The sequence below is a fragment of the Anas acuta genome, chromosome 15 (assembly GCF_963932015.1).
Source record: "Anas acuta chromosome 15, bAnaAcu1.1, whole genome shotgun sequence".
In the NCBI taxonomy this organism is placed as follows: domain Eukaryota; kingdom Metazoa; phylum Chordata; class Aves; order Anseriformes; family Anatidae; genus Anas; species Anas acuta.
Genome location: NC_088993.1, coordinates 8737173 through 8764745, shown reverse-complemented (window position 1 = coordinate 8764745; position 27573 = coordinate 8737173). Strand labels below are relative to the sequence as shown.

Sequence of the window (27573 nt, the reverse complement as noted above, 5' to 3'; positions counted from 1 at the left end):
TCTTGTTGACTGTGCAATGCTCCATCCGCGATGGTTTTGGCCTTTGGAGATGAAGCCCAAACAAAGCTGTGAGTCAAGCAGGAAAGCTGGTGGCAGCACTCTGCACAGCTGATTTTGGGTGACAGTGCAGCTGCCTGCTGGGGTGGGTTGGACTGACTCAGTAGTAGAAGTGAGGAACACAAGTGTGGGAGGAAGACAAGAGCCCATCTGGGATCTGGATGAGACTTGGACTAAGGGAAACAGGCTGATTAGGGAGAAAGGGCCAATTTTTTTTTGGTGGATCTGAGAACTGTTTAGCTTAAATCCATCCCTTCAAGGTTTTAGATTATTGTAATCTAAGTGCTTTGTTTAAGAGATGGAGGAATTATCCTAGAAATAAGCAAGTATTTAAAGCTCTGAATTTGATAGCATGGGAGAAAAACACCCACTAATTAGTAAATGGGACGCACCAAGTTTAATTACGTAAAACAAAGAATGTATAAGGTGATTTATTGTAACTAGAAAGTTTTCAACTGCCCCCTTTGAAAAAGTCACAAAATCCAGTAAGAGCACAGTCTTTTAGGCTGTTACACTTCAGAGCAGGCATGTGGAAGCAGTCCACATGGGTTCATTTGACCCAAAATGTTTGAAAGTCTGGGGCCTAAATGCACTGCAGTTATTTTGCTGATGTTCTAAAGTCAGCATTTTTGCAGTTGCAACTTCAGAGCATTTTCACTGCTGCATTCACACGTGGAATTAAATTTCTCCCCTACTGATGGGGACAATCCCCTACTGATGATGCCTTTCAGTTCACTCAGCAGTACGTATGCATTCCTCCGCTTGGAAAGGTTGGTTTTCTTCTGCTGAAGGACTGCTAAGGAAGAAAACATAAAAACTGAGATCTCTTCTCGCTACTCAGTAGATAATGCGTGGCAGAAAAACAGAAGCGCACTTTGCTCTTGTGGTCATTTCCTCTGATTGCTTTCATTCCCTTCCCATTTCTCATCTGAGTCCTGCCATCAGGAGCCGTAGCTGGTCAGCAGCAGCTGGCAAAGCCACGCTCCTATCTAGTGCTCTTTTGGCCTCCCCTGTACATCACTGACACCGCACAGAGACACAATGCTATATATAACAGGCACACTTTACTCAGGCAAAATTCTTAACAGCGGTACAACTTCTAAATCATATGGGGGAAAATGCTTTCTTTGCTTTCCAGGAGCCTTTCAAGCACCTAAGATTGCTCAGCCTGAAGTTCTCAGAGCTCTCCTGCCTTTATGGGCACACCTTGTAAACCAAGCGGGTTCTGAAGAGCTGCTTTGAGAGTCTGAGGCTACAGCAGAGGCAGAAGTGAGGGGTGTTGTTCTTTGTCAGATTGGACAGTCATTCTAACACAGAAATAACAAAAGTGTTACATTTCTGCCCAGGGTTTTCATTTATTTATCATTATAATAAAAAGCTGCAGCTCAGCTGATGAAACAAAATTAAGTGGATTATGCATATTTATTCCATTTTTGTAGGCATAAATACCCAGATCCATAATTACCATGACAGAACAGGCACTGTGCCCATGTGATTTGATTACTTGCATAGTGCAGGTTGTGGGACTCCTATGAATCTGTCCTATAACATTTTTTTTAAACACCAAGACTTGTTTAAGAACATCTCTGTGTTGGAGGAGTTATCAAAATTCTTTGATATCTGATGTCATGGTTAATCCTGTTTCCCTGTGAAAATACCTCCTCTTCAATCTTCATTCCTCAGCTCTTAGGATTCTCTGTAGTTCCACATCTTTAGCATTTCCCCAGTTATTCCTGGTACCCTGCACAGCCCTGACCCCACATCCCACAGACTGTTCCAGCAATGTGTAGGAGCCCTGGGGGACTGTCAGCCTGCACACAATCACACTGCCGTGCTACAGCCTCTCTGCCACCTCCAGATCTCGCTTGCCAGGCATATGCATAGCACAGAAATGTCCTGGCACAGGTGAAAGGCTGTGAGCATTACAGGAAAATGCTTACCTGTTGGAAAACCTGATAAACAGATTTAGGAAGGCACTCACTTACCTTCCCTGATGCTTCCTCCCTTGCATGATCCTATGCAGCAGACAGGCTGTGGGATGAAGACAAAGAGGGCCACAACTGCACTAAAGAACCTATACAAGCCCATAACACAATAGGGTTGTTGTAGGGCACTATCCCTATAAAAGTAAGAATGAATATTATCTGCTTGAAATTCAGCCAAATCAGGGCTCTTTCAAGGACCCAGTTGTGTCCTATGGCATGCAACTGTGGCTATGTCATGAGATGTAGTGTGTTGGAGTGCGCTGTCCTGGGAGCTGTAGCGGTAAATCTGTCCTTTACATAACACCTTTTCCCAAGTCATTACGGCCAGTCTACACAGACAGCTTTACAGAGTGGGGAAAAAGGGTTTGTTTGTGGGTGTCCCCAGCACAGTGTGGGCTCATCTGAGTCAGTGGGACCCTGTTGTATCACAGACTCGTTATCACAGGGCAACAATCAGGTCTGTGTCATTCTTAGTCTATGTCTTAGACATTTGTATTACCAGTCTCCTTAAGAGATCTGTATTAGACCAAAGTAGACCTCATTTGCTTTTCAGAGTTATAATTAAATACCATCCTAATTAAAAAGAGGAATGGGATAGCTAAAAATCACAGCAGTGTCCTTGATACAGAAAATACATTCTTAGTGTAGTTACTACCTTTGATTTCATGGGAGCATGAAGGACTTCTTGGAAGCCCTGGCCATGCCATTCTGTACTTGAAAGAGGATCTGCTGCAGTACAGCTTTGGCTGAATGAGGGCCTGGCCTCAAAAGCCAGTGCAAGTTCTTATTATGTCATTCCCTTTTTTCTGAATCCTAGCTCGTGTTTAGTTAGCACCGTTTGTATGCTTATTTATTTATTTGGAATTACAGCCTTTCTATACATGAACCATTCCTTTAAAAATAATTTTTAGGCTAAAGTAACTTCATAAATAATTCACCATAGCTGCAGCTAAGTAACCAGGATTCTGATCTTTTTCCATAGCTATCCTACATCTCTGTCAGGATAGAAAGGTGCATCTCTAGCCTAAAAGTGCTGTGTATTGCAGACAAGCAAAGCATTCTAATGAGCTTGTTAAAAGGCAACCAAGGTGTTTTGAATTAATTTTGTGAGTCTGGGGCAAGGTGGTGATCCAAATATTTGTTTGTAAGTATTTCTACCTAAACACTATTAAATGTCATCCTTTTTAATTAATGTATCCCTGTGAAATATTGTATGAATGTAATACTCTTTTTTGTGTGTCTCTAATTGTTTTATCAAACATGCACACCGAAAAAATGGACTATATATTTAATGTCTTACTGTCTCTCCATAGCTGAATTTCTAGCAGAGTTACGGAAGCAAAGGACAAGCAATTAATGGCAAATTTTAGTGAACAGTGTGGCACTAATTCTGGGTTAGATGTGACAGGCTTCCCAATGTCTGGGTCAAACTAAATGAAAGTACTTTGTGTCCTAGACACTGTTTTTCTAGGAAAAAAAAAAATGCTATCTTTTTAAATCTCTGTATACTGATGCTTATGATTTGACTTGTGTGCAGTAGATGTTAGCTGGTGGCACTGGAGCTACAGCATCTGACTGCCTATCTTTTATGCAGATTTGGAGATCTATCCTCTAAAGCTGGGTCTGACCAAGCAAGTATTTAGGTTACTTTAGGTAGGAGTGGTACGTACTCGCTTTTCTATCTGAAAACAGGCTAACGCTTAAAAAGCAGTCTATAAACTCATAGCACATGTTAAATGTGCTGCAAAGCCCTCTGAGTTCTCTCTTTATGCTGCCAGGATCCACAGTGATGTGCAGAAGAGTGGGAGCTTTACCCTCAGGCTGTTAGTGCTCATGATCAGTACCTGGTATCATGGGCTTGAGGCTGCACTGAATATTGAGACAGACCTTGCAGGATTGAGCTCCCAAAACACAGTCCAGGTTGGTTACCTCCTGTTAAATATTTGGCTCGTTTAAGGTATATTTCAGGTGAGGCTGTGGTAAGTTCTTAGGTCTGTTTAACAATTGTATCTGTACATGTGCAGAGTCTATTTGCAACAGTTCCTGGGAGGTGAATAATGGAGACTATTAAAGCTGCCACAGAGCTTCCCACTTCTGTAGATTTATCTCGGCTATTTTTGGTATACAAGGTGAGAAAACACAGCACAAATTCAGGAGATGCACTGGCAGATGAGACAGGGCAAATATTTCTTGCAGAAAAAATGGACACAATCTGCACAGACCAATGGCTGTAGTTGTGACCATAACACAGACTTCAGGAACTTACTTCTCTAAACTCTTTTCCTTCACGCTTTATTTTTGTCTTAGTGGATTCTTTCTACATTCACTCTCCTTTTAAGGTACAAATTTTACAGAAAAAGCTGTTACAGCATCTGTCAGATGTTACTAATACCATGGGTGGTGAAGTCTTCCATGTAACAGTCTTATTTTTGGTGTTTGGAATCAGTCCATATGACTGGACTGACTGTTGTGCAGGTGAGTCATTACTGTGCAGGTGGCTTTTGTATCTGTGATGAGTGGCCATGGCTACATAGAAAAACAGATGTTTGACCAGAAAATTTAGATGGTGAGATAAATTGGTGTGGGACATTTTAGGAGACTTGCAAACACTGTGGAATTCAGTAATACTGAAGTGGATTTGTGGGCAGGATCATTTTAGAGTAGTAACTATACTATGTAAAATTTGCAAACACTGCACATGCTCCCCCAAACAGGTTTCTTGTAGGTTCTGAGCCTCTCATTTCTCTTAGTCCAAAGTTTAAAGGTGACTTTCTGTAAGCCTCTGTTTTACCTACACAAATCTGGGACTTACACACACAGCTCAGAACTGCGTGCAAGCTGCAGTGCACACAAAGACTGTGTCAGTGCCTTGCTGATTCATGTTCCCATGAAGTGTATGTGCTGCACTACACTTGTGTCATAACAGACATGTCCATTTCTTCTGTGGAGCATTTTGCTACCACCTTCACTGGAACTGGAAGCTCAGCCCTGAATTCTGAAAGGGTTTCCTTATGGCTTGAACTTCTCTCCAAACGTGGCCTTCAGTGATGGAGGACCTGTACTGCATTGGTATTTCAACTTCTGCTCAAAATCAGTAAGCAAAACACCACATAGGTAATTGCCATATCCTATTGTGCAGTTACTAGGAGCACAAAATAATTCAGTACTGTATGATGGCCACTCTGAGCTAAGCATAGAACTAATGTAAAATCCTTCAGTGTCATTGGTGTATCGTGGGAAATCAGGTACAGCTAACAATCTTGTTATATTTTGGATGTAAAATATGTGATGCATGAGATGGAAGTAGCTGAACACCCCTAATGATTAAATAAAGGTGGTATTGACCTCAGAGAGGTATGAGCAGTGGTAAGGTAAGGATACCACAGGCAGCAGGTTTACAGAGTTGGATGTCTCAAGGTCAGCATAGAACAAGAGGAAGTAAAAGACTAGAGATGGAGAACTTCAGTTCCTAGCTTTATTTTCTTTTCTAAATCTTGCTGCAATGAGAGGAAGGCTGCTTTCCTGACAAATGAAAGTAGTAATAGTGTGGGGGTTTATTCCTGTGTATACACACCCTAAGCATACATCTTACTTATAGTAAGATACATATATACTGATTCCAGGCAAGAATCTTGTACCTTATTTTACCCAGCTGCCAAATTATACCCTGTAAAAGGAGACACAACTCAGAACAAAGCTGACACTTCCTCCACAGATAAAGGATCCCATGTGGCACAGAACTCAGTGTGCATGCTTTGTGAGTCCATATGGGCCAGGCACTGAATTTATCACAGCCATCTGAGTGCTTATGTATTTCATTTCTGTTGTAACTGGATGAAGTAGAGTAACAGAGCTGGGAACTGCATATCCTCTCTCTATATATCGCTGGTGACTGAACTACCTACTAGGTTATATATTCATAATCCCTCTTGGTTTTTCTTTGATTTAATCTGCTGTAGTCTAAAATGGACAAGAGTGACTGCATCAAGATCCTGCATTTAAGGTCTTCTCCTGGCAGAGGGAAGCATTTGCATGGGTGTACCACATCACATTGGATTACAAAGAACATGAATGTAAACAGACTCCAACTTGCTGTCCTTTTCCCCTTGTTGCTTTATAGTACCACTTCCCAACTGTCTTTCCCTGAACTCGCAGGGGAAATGATGCATTTTACCATTCTCTTTGGATGTCTGTTTTTCTATCTGGATATATGGTGCAAGCATTTTGGGTACTGCCACATTAAATTAATAAACTAAATTAACTAGTAAATTAATAATAAAAAAAAGGAAGGTGGGGTTTGTTAGGGCAAATGCTGTTGAAGAGCATATGCAATGACCATACAGATATGCAATCTGCATTCTTTGTTCTTGTTTATACTGGATTACAGTAACTTTGATCATAGTGGAATGGCAATTGAATGTGAGTTCACAATGCAACTTTGAAATTAAGGGAGAGCACAGTCTTTGGGTGCTTGAGATTTTATAGATGGAAATTCTGTTCTGAATTCGTTCAAAAGTGGCAGATGACTTGAAGCATATGACTAACCTTTAAGTGAGGTGAATAATCCTTGCTTTCCTTTCACCCTGCTTGTGTTAACGTCTATGACATCAAATTGAGCTTTTCACTGCCTGTGGTCCGTGAAGATCCCACAGAACTTTGCACAAGACCTGGCTTTTGTACACACACTAGTTAAAGACAGACAGAGCCAAAGAATAACATTCAAAGTTTATTAAACCTTTTCAAAAACACTGACATTTTTCAGTCAACTTTAAATTCATTATTTTAGACAGATTCAAGTATTTCTTGCACATCTCACTGGACTGGCACTAGTATTAGCAGAAAGCACTAGCGTCACAACAGACGGCAAAAGCTGTATAGATCTCAGAGCCTGTGCTATACAGAGAAGTTACCTATCAGATACAGTACCAAACTACAGGCTGTTTCACCTTCACTACAGTATAAAACTGGTTATATTATGCTGTGTTACTGGATGGTTGTTTCTGATGTGAAGAAGACAGGAGCCTTCTGGTGAATTTCACATACCAGTAAGCACAGGAGGTTCATTTGCATGAAAGATTTGCAACAGAAAAATAACATTTTCAAATTTTAATTTTGTCAAATTCAGATTTTAAGTCTCCACAGCTATCCAGAATAACATGAAGCTAGAACTGCACCTGATCTAAATTTATATTCTCAACACATTTTCTCTTAGAGAGAATCCATGAAATGGAAATGTCATCTGAATGCATGGCTAGTAGCTGTTGGCAGCATGTTCCCTCTTTCCTGAGCACCTATGTGACGTCTAATTCTATTTCTATCTTTCTGGTTACTGAAATCTGCATGTGCAGCTGGCATTAAGAGCAGTATAATCCCTTGAAATAGTCATAAAACCTAACTCTCTTATGACAGTTTTTGAAAGGGTGGTGGAACAAAAAGAGGACAACTCTCACACAGCTCATTTTATTATTATTTTTTTTTTTAAGAAATAACTTGTGTTTGATTCTCCTAGTAATTCAGTTATGTATGTGTCAAATGGAATTGCACTAGATGACCTGGTCTGGACCTCCAGAAGACCCTTCTAACTTCAACCATTCTGTGAAATTAATCTTCTAAGTCAAAATTTTATCAAGAAATAATAGTCTTTAATAACTAATAGGGTCAGTCCTCCAACAGACTGAATTGACAGAGGTGGGAAATCTTTAGGAGGTGCATCAATTTATGCACACTGAGAAATTGACCCTCCCCCCCACCTGACACACACATACTTCATTTTATTATATTATGTGGGTCTGGAATGTGTATTAGTACAATCAGTGCTGGTATTTACAAAAATATAAAAATATATGTGAAATGAGATTTGGGTTATTTAACCATCAAGTAGTTTATCAAGAAAAAGAGATAAAGTGAAAGAAATATGCACAATCTTAAGTTTACTAAAATATAAGAGCTGCAGGCTCTCATTACATGAAAGAACCATGCTTCACATAATAAAAATACAGAAGAAAACCCTGAAGCCCACAGTCAGATAAATTTGAAGACAAAGCAGAATTTAGCTCAAATTCCCAAGAAAAAGCTGGCATCACAAAAGCCTAGAGCAATAAAGCACAGCTTATGTAAGCTTTGAAGCTATTTAAAATAAAAGATGGATGTTCCCATTCATTAAATGCTCTTGCTGAAGAAAAGCATCAGCATTACAAAGATCATGAGATGAGTTTCAAGTTCTTGGTTCACCTAGGGATTAAGCTTTACTAACTATACACATGCAGAAATAATTCTCTGCACCACAGAGTTGCAGCTGACTATGGCATACTGCTACAGCATGCAGCAGAACACCACCATACCCCTACTTCACGCTCCTTGTAATGTCATTATTTTCCAGTTCCATTCTCCAAATGAATTCTATTAATCCTTAACACTTAAGGCACAAGCAAAAATAAAAAGTATCTGTAAAAATAAAGTCAAATACTCAATTATCATACATCATCTGAAATTTTTAAGTCTCATTGACAGAACAGACTAAAATACTGTTCTGATCCTAAAAATATATTAACAGCAAAACACTACTAGAATTGCTTCTTTATCTTGAGGACTTTAAATATATACACACAATAACAATTTAACAGCTAGAGCAGCCTGAAATGCCTATTCATTCAAACTTCCTTTTTTAAGTAGACAGATAAAATGCAGTTAGTTCCTCTGTGGATTCCTATTCCTACTGGGATGTCCTACTTCAGGACTGCCCAATATACACTGCGGGATCTGTGCAATAACACCCACTGAACTATTCCCATAGAGACATGTAAGACAGACATTAAGAAGAGGAATTCATCCCACCACATACGAACACATACAATGAAATTATCTACATAGGAGCAAGTCACCTTGGACTGTTAGTGATGGCAAAAAACAGACACAGTGCAGGATTCATCCTACCCTAAGACAGATATCCCAAACTACCTGTTTTCCCCCACTGACTATAAGTTGAGCTTAAAGTATTTAGCCAAGTTGCAAATGTCCATGCTACAGATGTCTAAAGTCAATTAAAATTAATTATTTAAGGCAGGTGCAGGTGCCCTCTTCCAGGTCTACCTGTGCCAGGTGATGATGGAATTGCACTGACTTCTCTGTTGAGAAGGAAGCTACCTCCTTCACCAGTCTGCCACCAAAACGGACTGTATAAAGAGCCCCCCCACACACACCTCCTCCAATATACTGTAGTTCTGTAAAGGCCACACAGGTACTTTGCACCACTCTTGACTAATGGGTCCTGCTAAACTTGATTTTACCTGGAATAGATTGGGCAGTGCTCGCGTGATCCCTTTCCCTGTCTGACCTAAGTAGCACTGGGCTCCTGCAGTGACAAACCATTGTAACCAACACATTAAGTAGTACAGCTGCTGGCCAAAGGAGTGTACATTTGTAGCCTAAGCAGGCATTGGTTTACTGTTTAGGTAAGACTGAGGAACTTAGATGTTCCTCAAAGTAGTTATTATTATCACAACAAAGAGGGCTAAGTCTTGTCTTACAATCATCATAAAGATAGGTTAAATCAGATACTGTTTCAAGCTTATATTTTAAGGCGTAAAATGTTGTTCTAATAAACTAAGAGCTCCCTTATTCTCCCTACTTACATCCAGACCTGGTCCTCAGTTGACAAAATAAGTCTATAATTGATTTTCACCATTTCCTAGCTTCCTATGTATAGTTACTATATGACAGTGTCTCCTATGAACAGAATCATAGAATCATAGAATATCCTGAGTTGAAGGGACCCACAAGGATCATTGAGTCCAACTTCTGAGTCTGCACCAGGCCACCCAAAAATCAGACCATGTGGCAGAGAGCATTGTCCAAACACAATTGTTCTCCCGGTTAAGAGAAAAGGAACACAAATGTATTTCTACAAATAGAGTCTTTTTTTTTTTTCCTCTAAATAAAATAGAGTTGGTGCCACTGTTCAGATAAGAAATCTATTAAATTTTGTTCTGCAAAAGCAATCTTGCACTGATAACAATTGTCAAATACAACAGTTGAGGATTTAATGTTCTATTCCCCTTTTTCTAGAGACTACAAGTTGCTTGAAAATTAAATTACAGTTAATATTTCTCCCCAGTGAGACAGTCTGACATGATGTGCAAATGCTTATGCTGCCCTGTAAGTCAGTTGTTCCCAGAAGAGATGGGCTGGCAGCATGAAAATAATTAAGTGCCAATATACAATTGGCCTATTTTATAAAAAATAAACAGGCAAAAAGACAAACAGTTCCTACTAACCAAAAAATGTTGAGATAATTATTCGAAACACAGCAATGAGGCTGCAGTGTGGTTTACTGACTTTCATAAGCTCACTTTAACAATTTAGCATGGGTTCAGAACTGAAGTTCTTATTTCTCTGATGGTTCTTCATCTGCATTGACCTTCTCTCTTTGGAGCCACATAAATGCTGACTTTACTGTGCCATCTCCACTCTCTTGGGAAAAACAAATGAAGGCAGCCCAAACAAAGCCACAAAGCCCAGTGTAAGCTGTGCGCAAGTAAACGGGAACAAAAATGAAGTTTGACAGCTGTGTTGGAAGGAGAGAGAGCTCAGTTAGTGCTACAGTCAGTGTTAGGTCTTGTACTTACACACCCCAAAACTCCACTGACTTCTCATTAGGTTAGATATCCTCTAAATGCATAGCATAAGGTTTTACAGAAAGGCTCACTGAGTTACCCCGAAACTCACCTGCACAAAAGGCCAGTACATCAGTCCTGTCTGAAATGAAAATGAATCATGTTAATCTTGTAGACTTCAACCACAAAGATTCAGTTTTTCCTACCACATTTAGCAAAGACTAAAATATATTTTAATAAAGTTAATAAAAGATAGTCAAATATAAATTAAGCTGGTTAACTTTGAGGTTGCAATATTAAACTACTAATCATCTTTATGAGCTGCCATGCAAGGAATTTCTCCAAGAGATTGTTCTGACTCATTTTGAATACAAAGCTCTAATTACAGTGAAGTCTTCAAAGTCACCTGACACCAAATACATAAGCACATTTACCAGATGGGTGAACGAATGTTTAAATATGTGAACATTTGTTTCAGCCATGAATGAAAAATACCACTGAACACTATTTATTTCACACGTTCAATGCTCCCTCTAGTTACTCATACACGTAAGACTTTCTTGCAAAAATCAACGGAGAATTTACTCGTAGAACATCAGGTCAATAGAAACCTTATGTTTTGATAGCATAGAGTGGGCACTGTTTTTAGAGTCATCTTCTCCAGCAGTAAAAATAATCCTTTTCTATCCTACCTACATCCTACCAGTGTAAAGAGAAGTGCACGTTGTACATCACAGTTTCTCCTTCTATTATACTTTTATTTTAATCTATCTTTCTTCCCGTGCCTGAGAAATCTTTAAAATTCTTAAGTTGCTCAGCTCTGAAATAGCACACATTTTTTTCCTCTGTATAGAGAAATGCTAACCAAAAACAGCTATTTATATCCAAGCCTTCTTAGAACAAGGGATTGCATTTCTGAAAGTGAGAAGACTGTCAGTGAAAAGTACAGGCTCAAAATGATTCCTAAAAAAGATGTCTCTATAACTAATGTTTTTAACAGGTGTTCACGTATGTGTTGTCAACAGTATTGCTAACTAGACACTGGAGCATGCGTACTTCTTAAGAGGAAAGGTAGTACAATTTTAGCGTATAACATTCGGTGTTGTACTGTAGGGCTCTCACTCAAACAGAGCTGGGTGCAAGTGTTTTATATATATATATAAATATTGTGCAATTTTGGAATGGGAATATTTCATCCATCTGGCAGTCCTGCCTGCCCCAAATTACCTGGACTTCAGATGACTGCTGGTACTTAAAAGTTTCCTACACATAATCAAATAATGAAATAAGATGGAGGCTGTTAGAGGAAGACATAATATTTAAAGTATTTTATGCAATAATGTTATTTTTGTTGTGTAGCTGGGTGATGAGTTAATCGCTTGCCTTACCTTATAGGTATTCCAAAATTTATTTTTACAGTCTGAAAAGATGTCCTCTTTCCTCTGAAGGATGCTCATACCTGGTGGTAAAATATTTAAGACAATCAGAAAAAAATAATAAAACGTTCACTTAATTTCAGTAATATCCCAACCTGTTCTCAAAATACATTTTGAAAGAAAAGTTGATAAATATTACAAAGAAAAAATACCATTCCTACAACCTAAAATTGCTACATCATATATCCTCATCTATTGACTTGGCACTCCAGGTTATGTGGCTCTCAGTTACATGGTCTCTGCCCACGTAACTCTGCAGTGGCAGTAGAAGCAGATACAACACAAGCACATATTACACCCAGGAGACAGAATGAGGCACCGTGCATATTGTTGAATTGCCAGAAGTGGCCCAGGTCCTCAACAGAGTTTAGGTGCCCCAGCCCACTGAAGTCAGTGGAAAAGGGCACCTTTTTTTTCAAAAAAAAAAAAAAATATTTTGGCCATAATCAGCCTGCTATTTTTATCTTCATAAATATCTACCTTATATCCAAATCCTAGAATAGACAAGTAGAACAGTTTCAAAACCTACTTGTAGAACTCTCCACAGGCAGCATTTCAAAACTGTAAATAAATTCTAGTTGGTCCAAGCTCCTCTCGATTCTAGGCAAACACAACCTTGCAGCAAGCTCCCATCATTAAACCCAAGAAAAGAGAAAAGCAGCATGATTTGAAATTATGGATTTGACCATACAAACTGGAGATAAAATGCAAAATAGTCAAAATAATGAACCCTTTAAACTACTCCCTGTGATGGGAACCTTCACGTGTCAAACTAGGTGTCTTTCTAAAAGCTGTAGCAGCCCTTCGGAGATCACCCACCGTGACTGGAAGATGTAACCTACATTAAGTGAAGGTGGTGGGTGTTGAAGGAAAGGTTGGACGTGGTGCTTAGGGACATGGTGTAGCGGGTGACATTGGCAGTAGGGAGATGGTTGGACCAAATAAAGGTCTTTTCCAACCCTGATGATTCTACGAACTTCTATGTCAACATGCTTGTAGCAAATTGATCTAAAATCCAAAGCTACACGTTTGCACATAGCAGAAACCCAAAGTCACTAAGCCCACCGCAGGTATCTTTCTAGATACTCGCATGCCACGAGGTTGTCAGTATCTCTCAGCTGACACGTTACAGGCTCCTGCTGCCACCTAGTTTAGGTATTTTTACCCTCCCTTCCTTCTTCGGTCCTTCACATCCTCCTGGTCCTTGGGCAAGCCTCTGCTCACATTCTGACATGAGCAGAAAGTAAAAATGTCACGTTTGACTTCTTCCTTGGCTTCCTTTCTCTTCAGTCATAAACTGAGCGAATTCCTGGCAGGGTCATAAAGCGCAGACCTCCCGCTACCATGCAGACAGTCTCTTCAGAGTCTAAAGTTTCTTCTTATTTCTTGGCTGTCAAGGTTATCCCTCATCACTGACGGCAGCGCGCTGTGCTTCTCTTCTACACACCCGTGAGGCAGAGCCGGGCACAGCCCGCTGAGCTGCCCCGCTTCCCTCACAGCCGCGCTCGGCTGCCTTTCGGCAATGGGACGGCCGGGGGCGCCGCAGAGCCACTCACCCGTGTAGAAGGCACCAACGGCGACCGGGGCGGCGAGCAGCTGGTCGCACAGCACCTTGCCCAGCACGGCGGCTGGCCGGCGGCCGGGCAGCGCCCTCTCCAGCGCCCGCAGCCACACGTAGTTGAGGTTGCCGTGGAAGGTGAGGGCCAGCAGCGCCACCCGCCGCGTCTGCGCCCAGTCCGGGGGCTGCCCGCGGCCCCGCCGCTGCGCCGCGTCCCCGGCCGCCGTGAGCCCGGCGTAGAGCAGCACGCTGCCCGCCCACCGCGCCGCCATCGCGGCCGGGCCGCCCTCACAGCCCCCGCCCTCCGCAGCGCGGGGAGCCGCTGTGCCCTCAGTGAGCGCTGCCGGCTCCGCCCGCCGCCGCCTCGTCAGCGCTGCCAGCGTGGAGCCGCCCGGGCCCGGCGGAAGCGGCGAGCCGCGGGGCGGCCCCGGCCATGGACGCCTCTCTGGAGAAGGTGTGCGGGGGGACGGGAGGGCCCCGAGGGGCGAGGGGGTCGCCGGGGGGAGGGGGCCGCGGACCGGGGCCGAGCGCGCACGGCCCCGGGGCTCCCGGGCCGCCCCGCCGGGCCTGAGGTACGGGGCTGGCGCCTGGCTGCGGTGTGAGCACGGCTCCTCCTGCACAGCCCGGCCCCTGACGGTTCCTGGGGGCTCCCTGACGGTTTCGTTTCCTGGGCAGCAGCAGGGCACTGGGGAAATCACGCTGTTTGCTCTTTTCTGTTCAGTGCCCTGTATAAAGCAAACAGCAATTGTGTAATGATGTCAGTCACTGAGAAACTTGATTTTGCCGTTGTCACTGAGGGTCAGAATCTGGAGGAGTTTTCTGGGACTTGTCACGCTTCTGGCTCTCATTGCACCTGCGGTGTTTCGGGAGACGTGTCCTGAAAGCGAGGAGGGGCCGGCTGCTCGGATGTGGTTTATCACTCTTGTTCGTATATGGCTTATCACCATTACTTGTATATGGCTTATCTCCGTTGTTGTATGCTTTTCAGAACAGTATGCATTTGCAGCAGCGTATGCTCTGTGTGCTGAAGAGATGTTACTGCTTCCTTCCACTTTGCATCATTTCCTGTACTCAGCATGTTCGTTTTTTTGTAGTCTTTGGAATCAGCTAGACAAGTGTGAATGGGATGTGCTGCAGTAAAATGAATGAGAAGGAAATTCAGAAGGACTCCTTCTGACGTGGTTAGTAGGTAGGCAGCAAAACAGTTAGCTGTATTAGAATCCAAATGAAGAATGCAATGAATGTTCAGGAGTATTTTGTTGGCTTTAAATGCTTCAGGTCTTTACTAGCACTATCAGAAGTCATGGTGACTGCTCATTGTTCTGAAAAGTTTTAATAAGTAAAACGTAACTGACTACTAATTTGGAATATGGTCTTTACTGTGCTTGAGTCCAGCAGACTTTAAAGAAGGCACGCTAATACAGGGAAGCTTACTGCTCAATAGTGTTGACAGACTGCTTATAAACTGTGTGCAACTAGGTCATCACAAGCAAGGAAAACACCCTGCAAGAATTAATGCTTAAATTTTGTGAGGAGTAGAAGTCTGTGTTTTGGTTATTTGAATTCTTGATGTCAGTAGTAGTCTGTCAGGGTGAGGGCCCTGTGAAAACTTGTGTGTCTCATTTTCAGTGTACACTCATAGATTTGTGTAAAGAGTTATCATTTGTTTTACTTTATCTCTCTTTTTTTTAATCATGGCTCTTTTCGCCTTGGATGATAAAAGCTGTAGCACTCTGTGTCATGTCATAACCAATTATAATCTTCCATGCACTTAGCAGTTAGTGCCCTCTTGAAGTAGTCAAGATTGCTGTGAATCAGTAAAATCTGCACTTTATTCGGTCTTGTGTGTGATATAAAAGAACTGTTCTTCATGAATCAAATTGAAATTCATCCAAGCTGGGATATTTTTATCCTCCGAGAATGTGCATCCGCTTACCTTGTGCTTATTAAGCATTATCATAATGCATCTGAATGTCTTATTTGTACCATGTCTCCTTTTTATGTATTTATGCATACAGCTTATTGGGATATAAGTGATAAGTGCTTGTATAAAAGTTTGTCAGAACTTTTTATTTTTCATAATGAAGAAGGCCTTTTATTGGAATCACCTCACTATGGGGTGACGATGAATGACTACACTCATTAGTTGCATGCAAATGAAATGATTGAAGTGTGTGAGAAACTTCTTGAGAGTTGAAAACATTGCATGATAGGCTTGCGAGGAGAACTTGTAGAATCTGACACGCGGTTATGCACACCAACAATCTCATGGCTTAGTTTTGCAAGTGATCTTTGTCTTATCAGATATGGCTTTCTGTTTTTTAATTTATGAACATTGTGTGTCTTCAGTGGTATAATTAGAATGCTTTTTTTTTTTTTTTTTCCTCCAGAAAATTGGGTGTGAACTTCAGGTTTAATTTCTTCTGGAAGCTTATGTTCAACTCGAGAAGTTTGGGCAGCATATCTATGATTATTTATTTATTTATTTATTTATTGCTTTGTTTATATTGTGGTATGTGACCACTCTTGAAGGATTTTAACATTTTAAGTTTCAAGTCAGGTGATTGTCACTGGTAAAATAGGGCAGATTCTTTCTTTGCATCTCCATGCTGTCTCCACAGCACTGTTTCCCCTAAACATTGAATAAACTGGGCTTTTCTCTCAGCCTGTGACTTTTTTTTCCTTTGTTCCTGCATTAATTACCACAACATCCTGGTAACTTCAGGGAGTGCTTGTGACAGCAGATGTGTGTGCCAGTCCTGCTGCATGACAAGGAAGTGATAAAGTTTAAAAGAGCAAATGCCTGTAAGCAGAAGCCTTGTGGTAATATTAGCCTTTTGCATTCAAGACTAACAGTCAGGGAAGTGCTGCTTTTTTATTTGTCATCTAAGGCATTTCTTAGCCTGCAGAATAAACACAGTATTATTTTGGCTTGAAGAATACTGATCATTGTTTGAGATTTATTGTTGAGAACAGTTTTTTTTTTTCTTGGCTGGTAAAACTTTTTTTTTTCTAGGCAAATATAATAACATAGGGGGGAAATAAGGCATGCTTCTGGTGAAGTACTGTGCTGCGCCTGTGAGTCTCTTTGCACACAGAATAGTTCATGCAGACTGTTTGAACTCATCCCTTTCTGGCATTAGGAGTACAGCCAGCAGAAGTGCAAAGTAAAGATTGTAAAACGCTGATATGAAGCAGCATTCTCACTTTCGAATTTGTAATTGGTGTTCGGTCTTATCACAACCGGAGATGACTCCTTATCTTTCCCCTGTTGCCAGGTGACCCCGAGGTGTGACATGCTGCCTGCGTTTTACAGTTCAAAGTGCTTAAAGAATAAGAGATTAGTTACAAAATGCAAAAGTAAATACAAATTGTGCCTCTTACAACATTAACCTTACTGAATTTAATTAGTGCATCTCGAAGGCAACAACAGCTAAGATTGAGATAAGTGAGTGAGTGTCAGGGTTCTGGATGAACCGGAGGGGGCAGGAGGTGTTGGGATGCAGAATGAAGGACTAAGTGGTGGCTGGTGCCTTCTTGGAGCTTGAAAGGACGTGGCATGTCATGGGAGCTACCTGGGTAAAGGATCAGCTAACTGTGGTCAGTCATCCAGTGATCCTAGGGAAGGGCTGAGGGCAGAAACTGAGGCTAATATGAGCAGTTTCAGTTTCTGCATCTGCAAGTAACTAATGTCCCGGTTTTTAGAGTTGTTTCCTTGTTTGCATTTTTCCCTAAGTGCCTTTTCAGCAAAGGAAAAGCAGTGGATGTTGATAGTGAGCCTGGATCCACCTGCTAATATTAGAGGTGGGAGCTACTGCAGGTACGGGGAGGCTGTCAAGCATCAGAGCCAACAGAGCTGGCTTGTGCTGCAGGAGACTTAGTCCCCTGCTTCACTGGTTTGCTGCTGGACACAATCTAAAAGGAAGCAACCACACCACTCCCGTGTCCTTCAGTTCTGCAGGAAGTGTAGGCCTGAGCAACCCCATGAATCATCTCAGGCTTAAACAGGGAAAAAAAAGGTAAAAATAATTAAAGTGTGTTTAATGCAAGTGAGCTCACCGGATAGAGAAGAATTTAGAAGCATGAACGTTCCATTGTGCTGGATGGAGGACAGAAGTGCCCGCAGCTTTCCCACAAGTTCTCCTAGTACTTGGCAGAAAGAACTGCAGAGCTGAAAACAAATTTATTGGGATAGTGCACGTAAAGGATGCAAACCCTGCAGGAGGTCAAACAAATTGGTTTGGAGGAACTCGAGGATGAAACCTGTTGGTGAAAGTGAGCTCAGGTGGGGTGTCAGTGCACCCTGCTTTAACATTGTATTTGCTTTGTTTGTCCCATGAAGGTTTTACTTCTCCTTCACTTCTTCTTCAAGATGGGTTGTAAATATATAGAGACTGTAGGCACTCAATGACCGGACAAGCAGCTTGTTTTGAAGGTAAATTTCTAACAGTTGTAATCAAGAAGCAAGGAAGAAGAAATCCAGCTTTGCTGGCCTACCCACTCATAAACAAGCAAGCAAAGAAGAGTCCCTGAAACTTACTCTTTTTATCAGGCCAGCAAATAGCTAGAAGTCCTACATAAACTAAAGCACTGAAATAAAATGTGAGATTTTAAGTGCAGTGTGTTGAAGATTGACAAGCAGTGCAATGAAAGACATTCAGGCTTCTGCAAATACATTTGCATGAAAGTGCATTACGCAGCAAATATTTCAAAATGCTTTTGAGAGTTGAAACAGTCTGCAGTTTTGCTATGTGAAGGTTCTCAGGTAGGAAGACAAAAGGCTCTTTCAGGTGCCCAAGGAGGAAGGCTCTGAATGAGTTTGATGGCCTGGCAGTGATGACCATGCAAGCCAAGTGTAGAATTTCAGGTTGCATAGATGGGTACTTAAATTCAGGTTAACACCTTCCAAGTTCTGTCTCCCATGTTTGTTTTTGTGGGTTGCTTTTATAGGATCTTGAAGTTATGGTTCCACAGTTTGCTGGGAAGGGCTGGGCAGTTTGTGCAGCAGGGCTACCTCAGGTTGCCCCAGGCCAGTAATGTTTCTGGCATGCAGGTTTCTCTTACCTTCATGAGAAGGATGGGCCTTCGACGCACTTCCCTTACACATACGTAAGTTCGTCTTCTGCTGTTCTCTAAGTGTTATGGCTACTGGTTCTACAGTTGTGTTTGTAGATCTTACTGTGTTGGAAAAGTCTTTATGAAAAGCCTAGTGCAGGCAGGATGCCTTTTACATCTGTGCAGCTGTTTTTCACCCCCATCACCTCCCCCAAATGGATGTGGACCTGTGGTCAGAATGTAGTATTCCGCTTGTCTGCTAGTCTTAGCTCAAGAGCATGAAAAAACCTTCTGTTATTGCTGCTTGGGGTCTATCCACACATGACCTTGTTTACAGACTGAACTGAACAATGTACCACATGATCACGGCATGTCATTAAAGTGTGTCCAGAATTTCCCTAACTGAGTGGCTTGCTGTTGCAACTTCACCACACCTGTTTTTCTTGCTGTTTAAATTCTGCAGATAGTCTGCTGCGTCCCACCTCCATGATGTGAGCAGAGGAGGGAGCATGTATAAAATTCAGTGCGCAGCAACAAAAGGATTCTTTTGCATCTTGTAGTTCAAAGGAGAGAATGAGTTGCTGTGCATCCACCTAGCAGTTGGAAAAATGCAGAAGGGGTTCATCTTCCATTTAAATCCAGATCAGAACTGGAGGACTTGCTGGATGTCATAGCGTTTTATGTTGCTTGGCATAATTTCTCGTGAGTTTGTCTCATGACAGAAAACTGTATTTTATGTCTTTGTTCTGCTAGCTTATTGACACAAGGGTTTCATACATGGGTAATTGCCACTGAGACTCAGTGAGTCACAAGGTAAGCATATGCAGGCTTTAACATCTGCTGTCATTCCAGCAGGTGAATTAATTGTGTTAGTAACAACCAAAAGCAACACAGAGGCTTTTTTGTAATGGCTCTACATCTTGTGTCAGCATCTCCAACAGATCTGTTAGAATATTTGCATCTAACTTTAAGCAAAGTTCAAGCAAATAACTGCCTTAGCATTGCTTGTGTTTTATGGCAACTTGTAGCAAGGTATGTGAGATTGACTAGTCATGTCAGGAAATTATGTCTATTACTCCCTTAAAAATCAGTTGTGCTCCAGGGAGTCTCTAAGACCTTTTTCTCTGGACGCTTTGAAAATGTATGGAAATACTGCCAATGATCGTATTTAGGATTTTTGCCTAGCTGTGTATGTTGTGTTCTGAGTACCAGATGCTTGCAGCATACATGTAGGTATTTTTTATCTCTGCAGTGAGGTCACAAACTTTGCAAGTTTGTAATGCTGTAACATGGCATGTGAAGAAGTCCTGGGCCTCACCGCCACTGGATGTTATAGAAGCTAGAAGTGTAAAAAGCAAACAAGCGTCTGTTGTTAGCTGCTGGGGGTTACTGTGGGAAAACATTATGGGATGCGCTGTTCTTTATTCTGCCCCGAAGCATTAGTTGCTGGCCACTCCTAAAAGGACGGAGTGCAGAGAGCTGTCAGCCTTGGTTTGAGCCAGTGAGACCATGCATGGCTACAGATTCTTCCAGCCACCTACCACTTGCTATGATATGAGTTAAATCTCTAAATATTTTGGTAAAAATAGTCTTTGAACATATGGTAACTCTCATTTTTTTTCCTCCTTGATCAATCCTCCAGATGAAAGTAGTGTAAAATCCTCATGCAAATTAATCCCACTTCCTTCTGCGGTTAAATTTGCTTGTGTCTGCCTCTGTGTGAGCAAACATACTGGCCTGTGTCACACCACGGATGCAGCACAATTACATGTTTTTCCATCAGTGGTAATGGAAAGCATGTGCAGGCCTTGAGGACTACTGGTGCTCAAACACTGTGCAGACAAGGAATTATGGCCCTGCCCTATGGGTAGGGTAAGCTTAAATATTAAACTTGGTAAAGATATTTTTTAAAAGCAACAACCACCAATTCCACACACATACAAAGAAAAAGAAAAAAAGCAACAAAAACACTGAAGTAGCAGTTGAAGTGGTTAACTACTGGAGGCTTTGGAATAAGGATGAGTCTCTTGAAAAATGGTTGTTACTGAATTTGCAGACACTATGCTTACAGTGTGTTTGGGAGCAGGGGAAGGGAGAAGAGAGACCGATGAAAAGGTCACCTGAGTATCTTAGAGTATTTTGCTGTCAGATCTGATGAGTCGTATCGGTGGTTTTGCCTTCTACCTTCATAATGGGCTACATTTAATACTCAAATATTGTTTAATATCAACCACTGTAGGTAAACCAAGCCCTGAGATGATACCTTTCACATCCTCTGGAAGCTTCTAGGTCCTCCAATCAGATATCCAAACAGATAAATATTCCTGGTCAGATCTCTTGTGTCAGTGTAGCCAGGCATCTTGGGTTCAACTTCTTAAAGAGACTTCTTCAAAGTCAAAGTAGTTCTTTAGAAAATAATACTTGCTTGTCTTTGAACTTGTTACCTGGTTTGTTGCAGGAAGCACAGCCGAAAGCACGACAGACACCAGTAGAGTCAGATCATGCTCCATTTTATTGCCCTAATAGCATAACTTTTATAGTAAACTTAACAGGGGCGGACAGTGTTTCACACAAGATTACTGGTCAAAAGCACTCAGACAAACAACTACAAGAAAACAACCCCACCTGCAAGAAAACAACCCCCTTGTGATTAGCAGTCACATAGACCTTGTCCTTGAAGCCAGCTACTGGTAACAATGTTTTTCTGAATTCCTCAATTGGGCAATGTGGGAACACTGTCATGGGAACTTCTCTTAGTTGCCCTGGTAGCTTGATTTGCTCAGCTACAGCAAGCCATGGGATTTTTGCTGTTTCAAAAAATCCCTCAACACTGGTTCATGGGATAGGTTCAACTTTTTTTTTTTAAAGTTCTTCCACCCCAACAGTCTCTTTAACAGGGATCTGTTGCTACCTGGTCTCAGGAGTGAATTTGTTATTTTTAACCTGTTTTGTGCAGCTAGAGGTTGCAACTCAGTGACCTAAAACCTGCCTTGGTCACACTAGTCAGTTTTCAGCTTTCCAATCAGCTTCTTTTTCTAGAAGGTAACTTTCTTGTAAGAAATAACAGTGTTGGGTTTATCCACTGATCGTGGTCTGTTTGTTTTGTTTTTCCTGGCTTTTTCCTGTTACTATTATGGCAGAGGGGCTAGAGGATTTTTTTTTAATGAGAATCTTGAATCTATCAATAATAAAATCCACATCATAACTGTGTTCTGTTTTGGGTTAGTTATTTTAGGTTAATAATATGTTTTCATTTTTGTCTATTTTGGATTCAGGTTATACAGCATATTATTTTAAATTGAGTACACATGCATGTCTGATGCATTAATTTGTACTAAGTGTCTTGTGGGGACAGTAGTAAGATAAATGATGTTCTGGTCTTTCATAGAAGTTATCTTTTATTTTCCTGACAGATGGTTGACCCTACTCTAGCCGAAATGGGAAAGAATCTGAATGAAGCAATGAAGATGCTAGAAGACAATCAAAGGTATATACAAAGAATAACAACCATAAAACAATACCTGTTTGTGCTCAGGGTATGATTATTAATGCCATTGTCATTAAGTGGGATAGAACACATTTTCCTGGTAGTTGAAGGTCATACTGTCCTTCTGAAGCTTATACCTAAACGAACTGCTGTTTCTCAAGTAATAGGATTTTAAAAATATCCACACACGTTTTTATGCATGTTCTCTAATATATTCAGAGCAAGTCCAGCAAGTCCATTTTTTTCAGGGTTGTTAGATCTTTTCCTATTGCTGTGCAAGTAACTTTTAATATTTTTGTAAGACAGCTACATTGATGCTGCAAAACATAAACTAAATACATAATTTGTTCTTGTGTCTTTAACATAGAAAAGCAGAGGAGGAAAATGAAAAGAAGTATGCACGGAAGGATATTCCTGGACCACTGCAAGGCAGGTGGGCAACAACAGTTTTTGGATAATGCTCTATACTGTTTAGAATATGTAAAATACATGTAACACTTCTGTGTTAAGGCAAACAGGAGCATTTACCAGGTCTGGCACTGTAACAACAACTGTGACTTTTTCCATATTCATGCAGGGAAAAAGAGATTACTTGTCCTTATTGACTGAAATTTTGAACAATTGGAAACAATTGGTGCATTGGTACATATTGTTGTCATTAAGACTTACAATAAATATAGATACACCTGTGCTATAGAATTGAAATTCATTAAAACACCAAGACAACAAATTAATAACTGACAAGGCAGAAAAGTTTAAAAAAAATAAAAATAAGAACTTAAAAATCCAGTTTTATCTAAAAATTTTATGGAGCTTTTGTGCATATGGCAGATAAAATCATTGCATCTGAAAACTAAGACTTAAAATTTGTTGTAACCTCTGCTCTGGAAGAGGAAATCTTTTCTTCAGAAAACATGGCAAAATCTATTTAAGTCTTCTATGTACATAAATTAACCTTGTTCTGGAGTTGAGACACTGAATTAGCTTTTTCTAAGAATGAAAAGCATTTCCAAATGTCATTGTGTGCTAAATGGCCTCTTGGCTAGGCAGTGGTGCTTAATTTGTTGTTCATTTGTTTTTTTGATGTTGTTGTTTCCTCTCACTGGTAACACAGTGGCCAGGACATGGTGAGCATACTTCAGTTAGTTCAGAACCTAATGCATGGTGAGGAGGAAGAGGAGTCTTCACAGGCCTACCGGTAAAGTCAATATGAATTGTTGTATGTGAAAGATACCTGATTTTATTCTACTCCGTGGTATTATAGAGCTTACACTTCAAAATGCTTAAACGTAAAAAGATATTATGCAACTATGTGACTTTTAAAGGTTACTTAATTACATTATATAGCAAAGCAGAGTAATGCATTAGGCTTGGCTTTCTTAAAATTATCAAGCTTTCATCAAGTTAGGGCTATTAGTAAATGGAGTTGTACAAGGGAATTCTCTCTGATACGACAGCTCATTTCATTTTTTACTTTCTGAAAGTTTATTTATTACCTCACCCTGTAAAGTTTAAAGGAGGTTTCCATTTTCCTGCAAGATGGAAATAATACTAACTTATCTGTAGAAGTGTAGTGAAAACTAATATTTGAAAAACAGTTTGGAGATGGGGAAAAAAAATCAACTAATGAAAGCTATGCTGTAATAACGGTCCCCTGAGTTTTGTCAGCATGAAGAGGAGAAGGTATATGTTTAATGTACATTAAAGTCACAATGCAGATAAGGAGCCTAGTTCCAACTCATGCTTGCTGATTACAGTAAACCTTTGGTTATCAGTAGGATTTACCTTGGATGGCTAAAAAGAAGCTGAGATGTTACTGTAAGCAGCTAGGCCAAGTGAAGTGCAATGTCTACACTGGCATTTTAGTATGGTAACATACAACAGCAAGATGGTGACTGGTATACTGTATTTTCCTCTGATAAATATTTAAAATTACATGTCAACAAATTCTACTGCTGTAGTAAAAACATGCAAACCTAAATTTACTGAAATGTTTGTGACTTGAATTTAGTTGGCAGTTTCTCTGTTCTGGCTTGCAGACTTCAAAATGTTGGTGAACAGGGTCACATGGCTCTACTGGGGCATAGTTTGGCTGCTTATATATCAGTGCTGGACAGGGAAAGACTGAGAAAACTTACAACAAGGATCCTTTCTGACACTACCCTCTGGCTCTGCAGGCTTTTCAGGTGAGTCGCTCTGAATAACATAAGTAAAACTGGGTAGTAATAATTGTTTAAAAATACGTGTGATATCAACAAAAGAAACTGCTATCATGAAATTACTGGTATTCTTTGAAAGATCTTTAACACATCACATTATTTTTCTTTTTTTTTTAAAGACATTGAATGGCAGAACTTGTTAGGAATATGGTTGCCATAAAAATAGTACTATAATGGCTATATGGTGGAGCTAAGGACCAAAGTGCAGTTCCGACTTACAGCTGGTTGATCATTTAACTTTTTGTTTTTGAGGTATATGTTGTGTTGCTGTGGTTTGAGGTGCTTCATATTTTTGATAGTAGTATTCAGTTAATTTGTCCTTTGCGCTTCCTGGGTCTAGCTCACTTTTTCTAGGTAGGGACGAATTCACTGATTAGAAATTCCTTTTCCCTTCCTGAAACAACAAAAAAAAAACATTTTATCACTCTCGTGATACTGCGTCTTTCAGAAAATGTTCCCAGTGCTACTGAGAAGTGTTGGCTTTATTTGTGTGTAGTACAAGATTAAATAGTTAATATAACTAAATATGTAAAGCTAACACAAATTTGTTTGAATTGTAGATCGTAAAGGATTTTATTATTAGGCTTATCTTCATCAGGATTATTTTATAAATTCAATGATAATGACTATCTGTCTGACTTAAATATGTTGAAACTTTGTGTGATGATGAAATTTGAGAAGTTGCAGGTAACCCAGGTCTTTTGCCAAATGTTTATTTATATGTAGGAGAGATGTGATTTTGTAATTAATGAGGAGTATCTTTTGGAATGTGGTCCCCAAAGTTTTGTGACTCATAGGCAACAGCATTTAATAAATACAATGCTGTAAACTGTTTCATACCTTTTGACATTTTCTGTGGCTATGAGTAACACTAGAGGGATTTTCTTGTGCCCACGTTAGGTTACAGAAATGTTGCATAAAGGTGAAGTAAATGTTTACATGCGGGTCATTTTGGAATTAAACCCTGGAATACTCGGCAGGATTTGTGCATCAGATAGTCTGCAGCAATATGTTTCAGTGTCTTCACATAAACTTGCGGATAAATGCTTTTCTGAAATGTCACAAGACTGTTGATTTACTTGTTGCACAAAAAATGCTAAAAGAAATATCTAGCATGCAAGTTGCTTTATAAATTGACACATCTGCTGTTTCTGCTGTTGCTGTTTTCTGTAGTTACAACAGTTAACGGATTGCCCTCAGTGCAGAACACTTACACCTTATCTATTCATTTTGCTCCTATTTCTTGACTGTAAGTTTTAATGTACTAATTTGAGTTAAGTGCTTACAAAGGGAGGAGCAGGAACACACTCCCACACTCATAAGCCCCAAAGAAATGTTCTTAATAAATCAGATTGAAGGCAAAATAGCTATAAAATCATTAAAATATTTGCAGGGAAGAAAAATATTTTATTTATGTACCCCATCTAAAACATCTGGAAAATTGCTTTGCAGTGTACTGAATAAATTGTGGTATTACTCTCAAACTTTGTAAATTACAAATGGCATCAGTAACTTTTGGCTATTATGAAATATTTATTTGTGACTTCATAATTAAGTTTGCCCATTTCTGCCCATTTATCCTATTTCATGTATCTTATTCCTATTTTTACTAACATAACTTGAAGGATGTCATGTTGCATTCTCTTTAAAATTAGTAGTCTAGAATTTACATATAATAAACTCAGATGAACCCACCCCAGCTCTTACTAAGCAAGGCTTTGAACTCTGTAAAGGAATGTTTTTTAGGACTGCAAATATTTTATTTTCTTTTTTACTTTGTCTCTGAGTTTAAATCAATATATATATACAAGGCTTCTCTCATCACCTCAGCCTGTTTCAGTAAAGCTTCCTTCTGCTGAATTTTTCCTGTTAAGGTAGTTTTTTGCTCTTTCTTTGTCCTCCTATAACACTAACCAGTGCAGGAGCTCATTTTAGTTGCTAAACTAGCTGTTGGTTTGGGTGTTTTTGTTTGTTTGTTTGTTTTTTTGGTCATACTTACTCAGATTTTCTTACAGGTATGAAAATGGGTCAGCTTATTATCATGAAGATGATCGTGAAGGTCTCCTAAAAATCTGTCGACTTGTTATTCACACACGCTATGAAGATTATACAGTGGAAGGATTTAACGTGCTATATACTAAGCAGCCCATTATATACATTAGTTCTGCAGCTAGAACAGGCCTGGGCCAAGCTCTCTGCAATCAGGTAAAGTGAATCAGTTGGGGTTTCAGCTGCCTGTAGAACCTGGCTGGCTTCATATTGCCTATTAGAAATTTACATTTTAAAAATATATTCAGACTTTTCCTGCAAGACACTGATACTTCCTATTGGCAGCAAGACACTGATACTTCCTATTGGCAGCACTCTTGTAAATCGGTTGGGACCAGTGAGAAATTTCCTTTAAAACTAATTGTCTGCCTTCAACTTATGCTTTTAAAAATTCTTCCAAAGTTTTCTCAGTGCTACTGTGTTGACTGAATACATGTATTGTCAGGCAAGCTGGGCAGTCCCTCTGCAGCTCTCCTGTTCCTTCCACGTTTGCTTGTCATTGTTAGATCAGTGTTCCTTACAAGCAGATTCTTCTCAACCTTTTCTCTACTTTGCCTTTCTATGGACATAACAGATTTTTGTACCTTATAAAATTATGTTTCTGAGACTTAGGATGATTCCTATGCCTGTTAAATGAAAGCATGAAAAGGGGTATTTTGAACAAGGAAGCTTGGGCCTCAAAAAAGTTCAGTTCTGATTTTAGGAATAGGTTAACTTTGGTGATTTTGAGAACTTGGTTTTCCCTGGTGGTAAGAAAAAAAATAGCAACGTGACTGTACAGCAATACATTACAGGGGAGAGGGAAAGAGAATCGTAGGTGAAACCATGCTTTGATGCCAATGCAATATGTGTAAGTTAGAAATACAAATACAAAAATACTATGTAGTGTGTTGGTATTGTTTATTAACTGCACTTTCCAAAATTATAAAACATAGGCAAAGGAAGTGAAGTTCATACTGGGAGTAACCTTGGTAGCTGTAGTGGACTGTATATTTAAATTAAAAACACTTGACTGGGAAAAAGTAGTTGCAGGTTGCATATTTGGTCTGTGTTTTGCAGCAACAATACAGTGGGAGCGAGAGAAATTTTCTGAATATTTTCAGTGAAACGACCCA

The 27573-nt window shown here is 40.2% G+C and overlaps 2 protein-coding genes and 1 long non-coding RNA gene across 4 annotated transcripts in view; 2 read left to right on the top strand and 1 right to left on the bottom strand.

Moving 5' to 3' along the window:
• Positions 1-473: 473 nt before the first annotated feature.
• MPV17L (MPV17 mitochondrial inner membrane protein like) lies at positions 474-13920 on the bottom strand. Its single transcript, XM_068699645.1, has 5 exons — positions 13647-13920; positions 12043-12113; positions 10767-10796; positions 2043-2088; positions 474-853 (listed from the first exon to the last, which is right to left on the bottom strand). The coding sequence occupies exons 1-5, from the start codon at positions 13918-13920 to the stop codon at positions 678-680; spliced, it is 597 nt and encodes a 198-aa protein (XP_068555746.1). The 3' UTR covers positions 474-677.
• PDXDC1 (pyridoxal dependent decarboxylase domain containing 1) overlaps positions 13764-27573 on the top strand; it is a 31573-nt gene continuing 17763 nt past the window's right edge. Inside the window, exons 1-6 of one of the 2 annotated variants that reach the window (XM_068699835.1) lie at positions 13764-13786; positions 22117-22190; positions 22558-22623; positions 23305-23388; positions 24230-24376; positions 26425-26614. In XM_068699835.1, the coding sequence (XP_068555936.1) occupies positions 22117-22190; positions 22558-22623; positions 23305-23388; positions 24230-24376; positions 26425-26614 (561 nt within the window). In that variant the 5' untranslated portion in view covers positions 13764-13786. Of the gene's footprint in view, positions 13787-13901; positions 14103-22116; positions 22191-22557; positions 22624-23304; positions 23389-24229; positions 24377-26424; positions 26615-27573 lie in introns of those variants that run through there. The other variant, XM_068699834.1, reaches the window with a different exon arrangement.
• Positions 14579-16312, top strand: LOC137865090 (uncharacterized). Its single transcript, XR_011101752.1, has 2 exons — positions 14579-14837; positions 16039-16312. It is a non-coding gene; the product is annotated as an uncharacterized lncRNA (long non-coding RNA).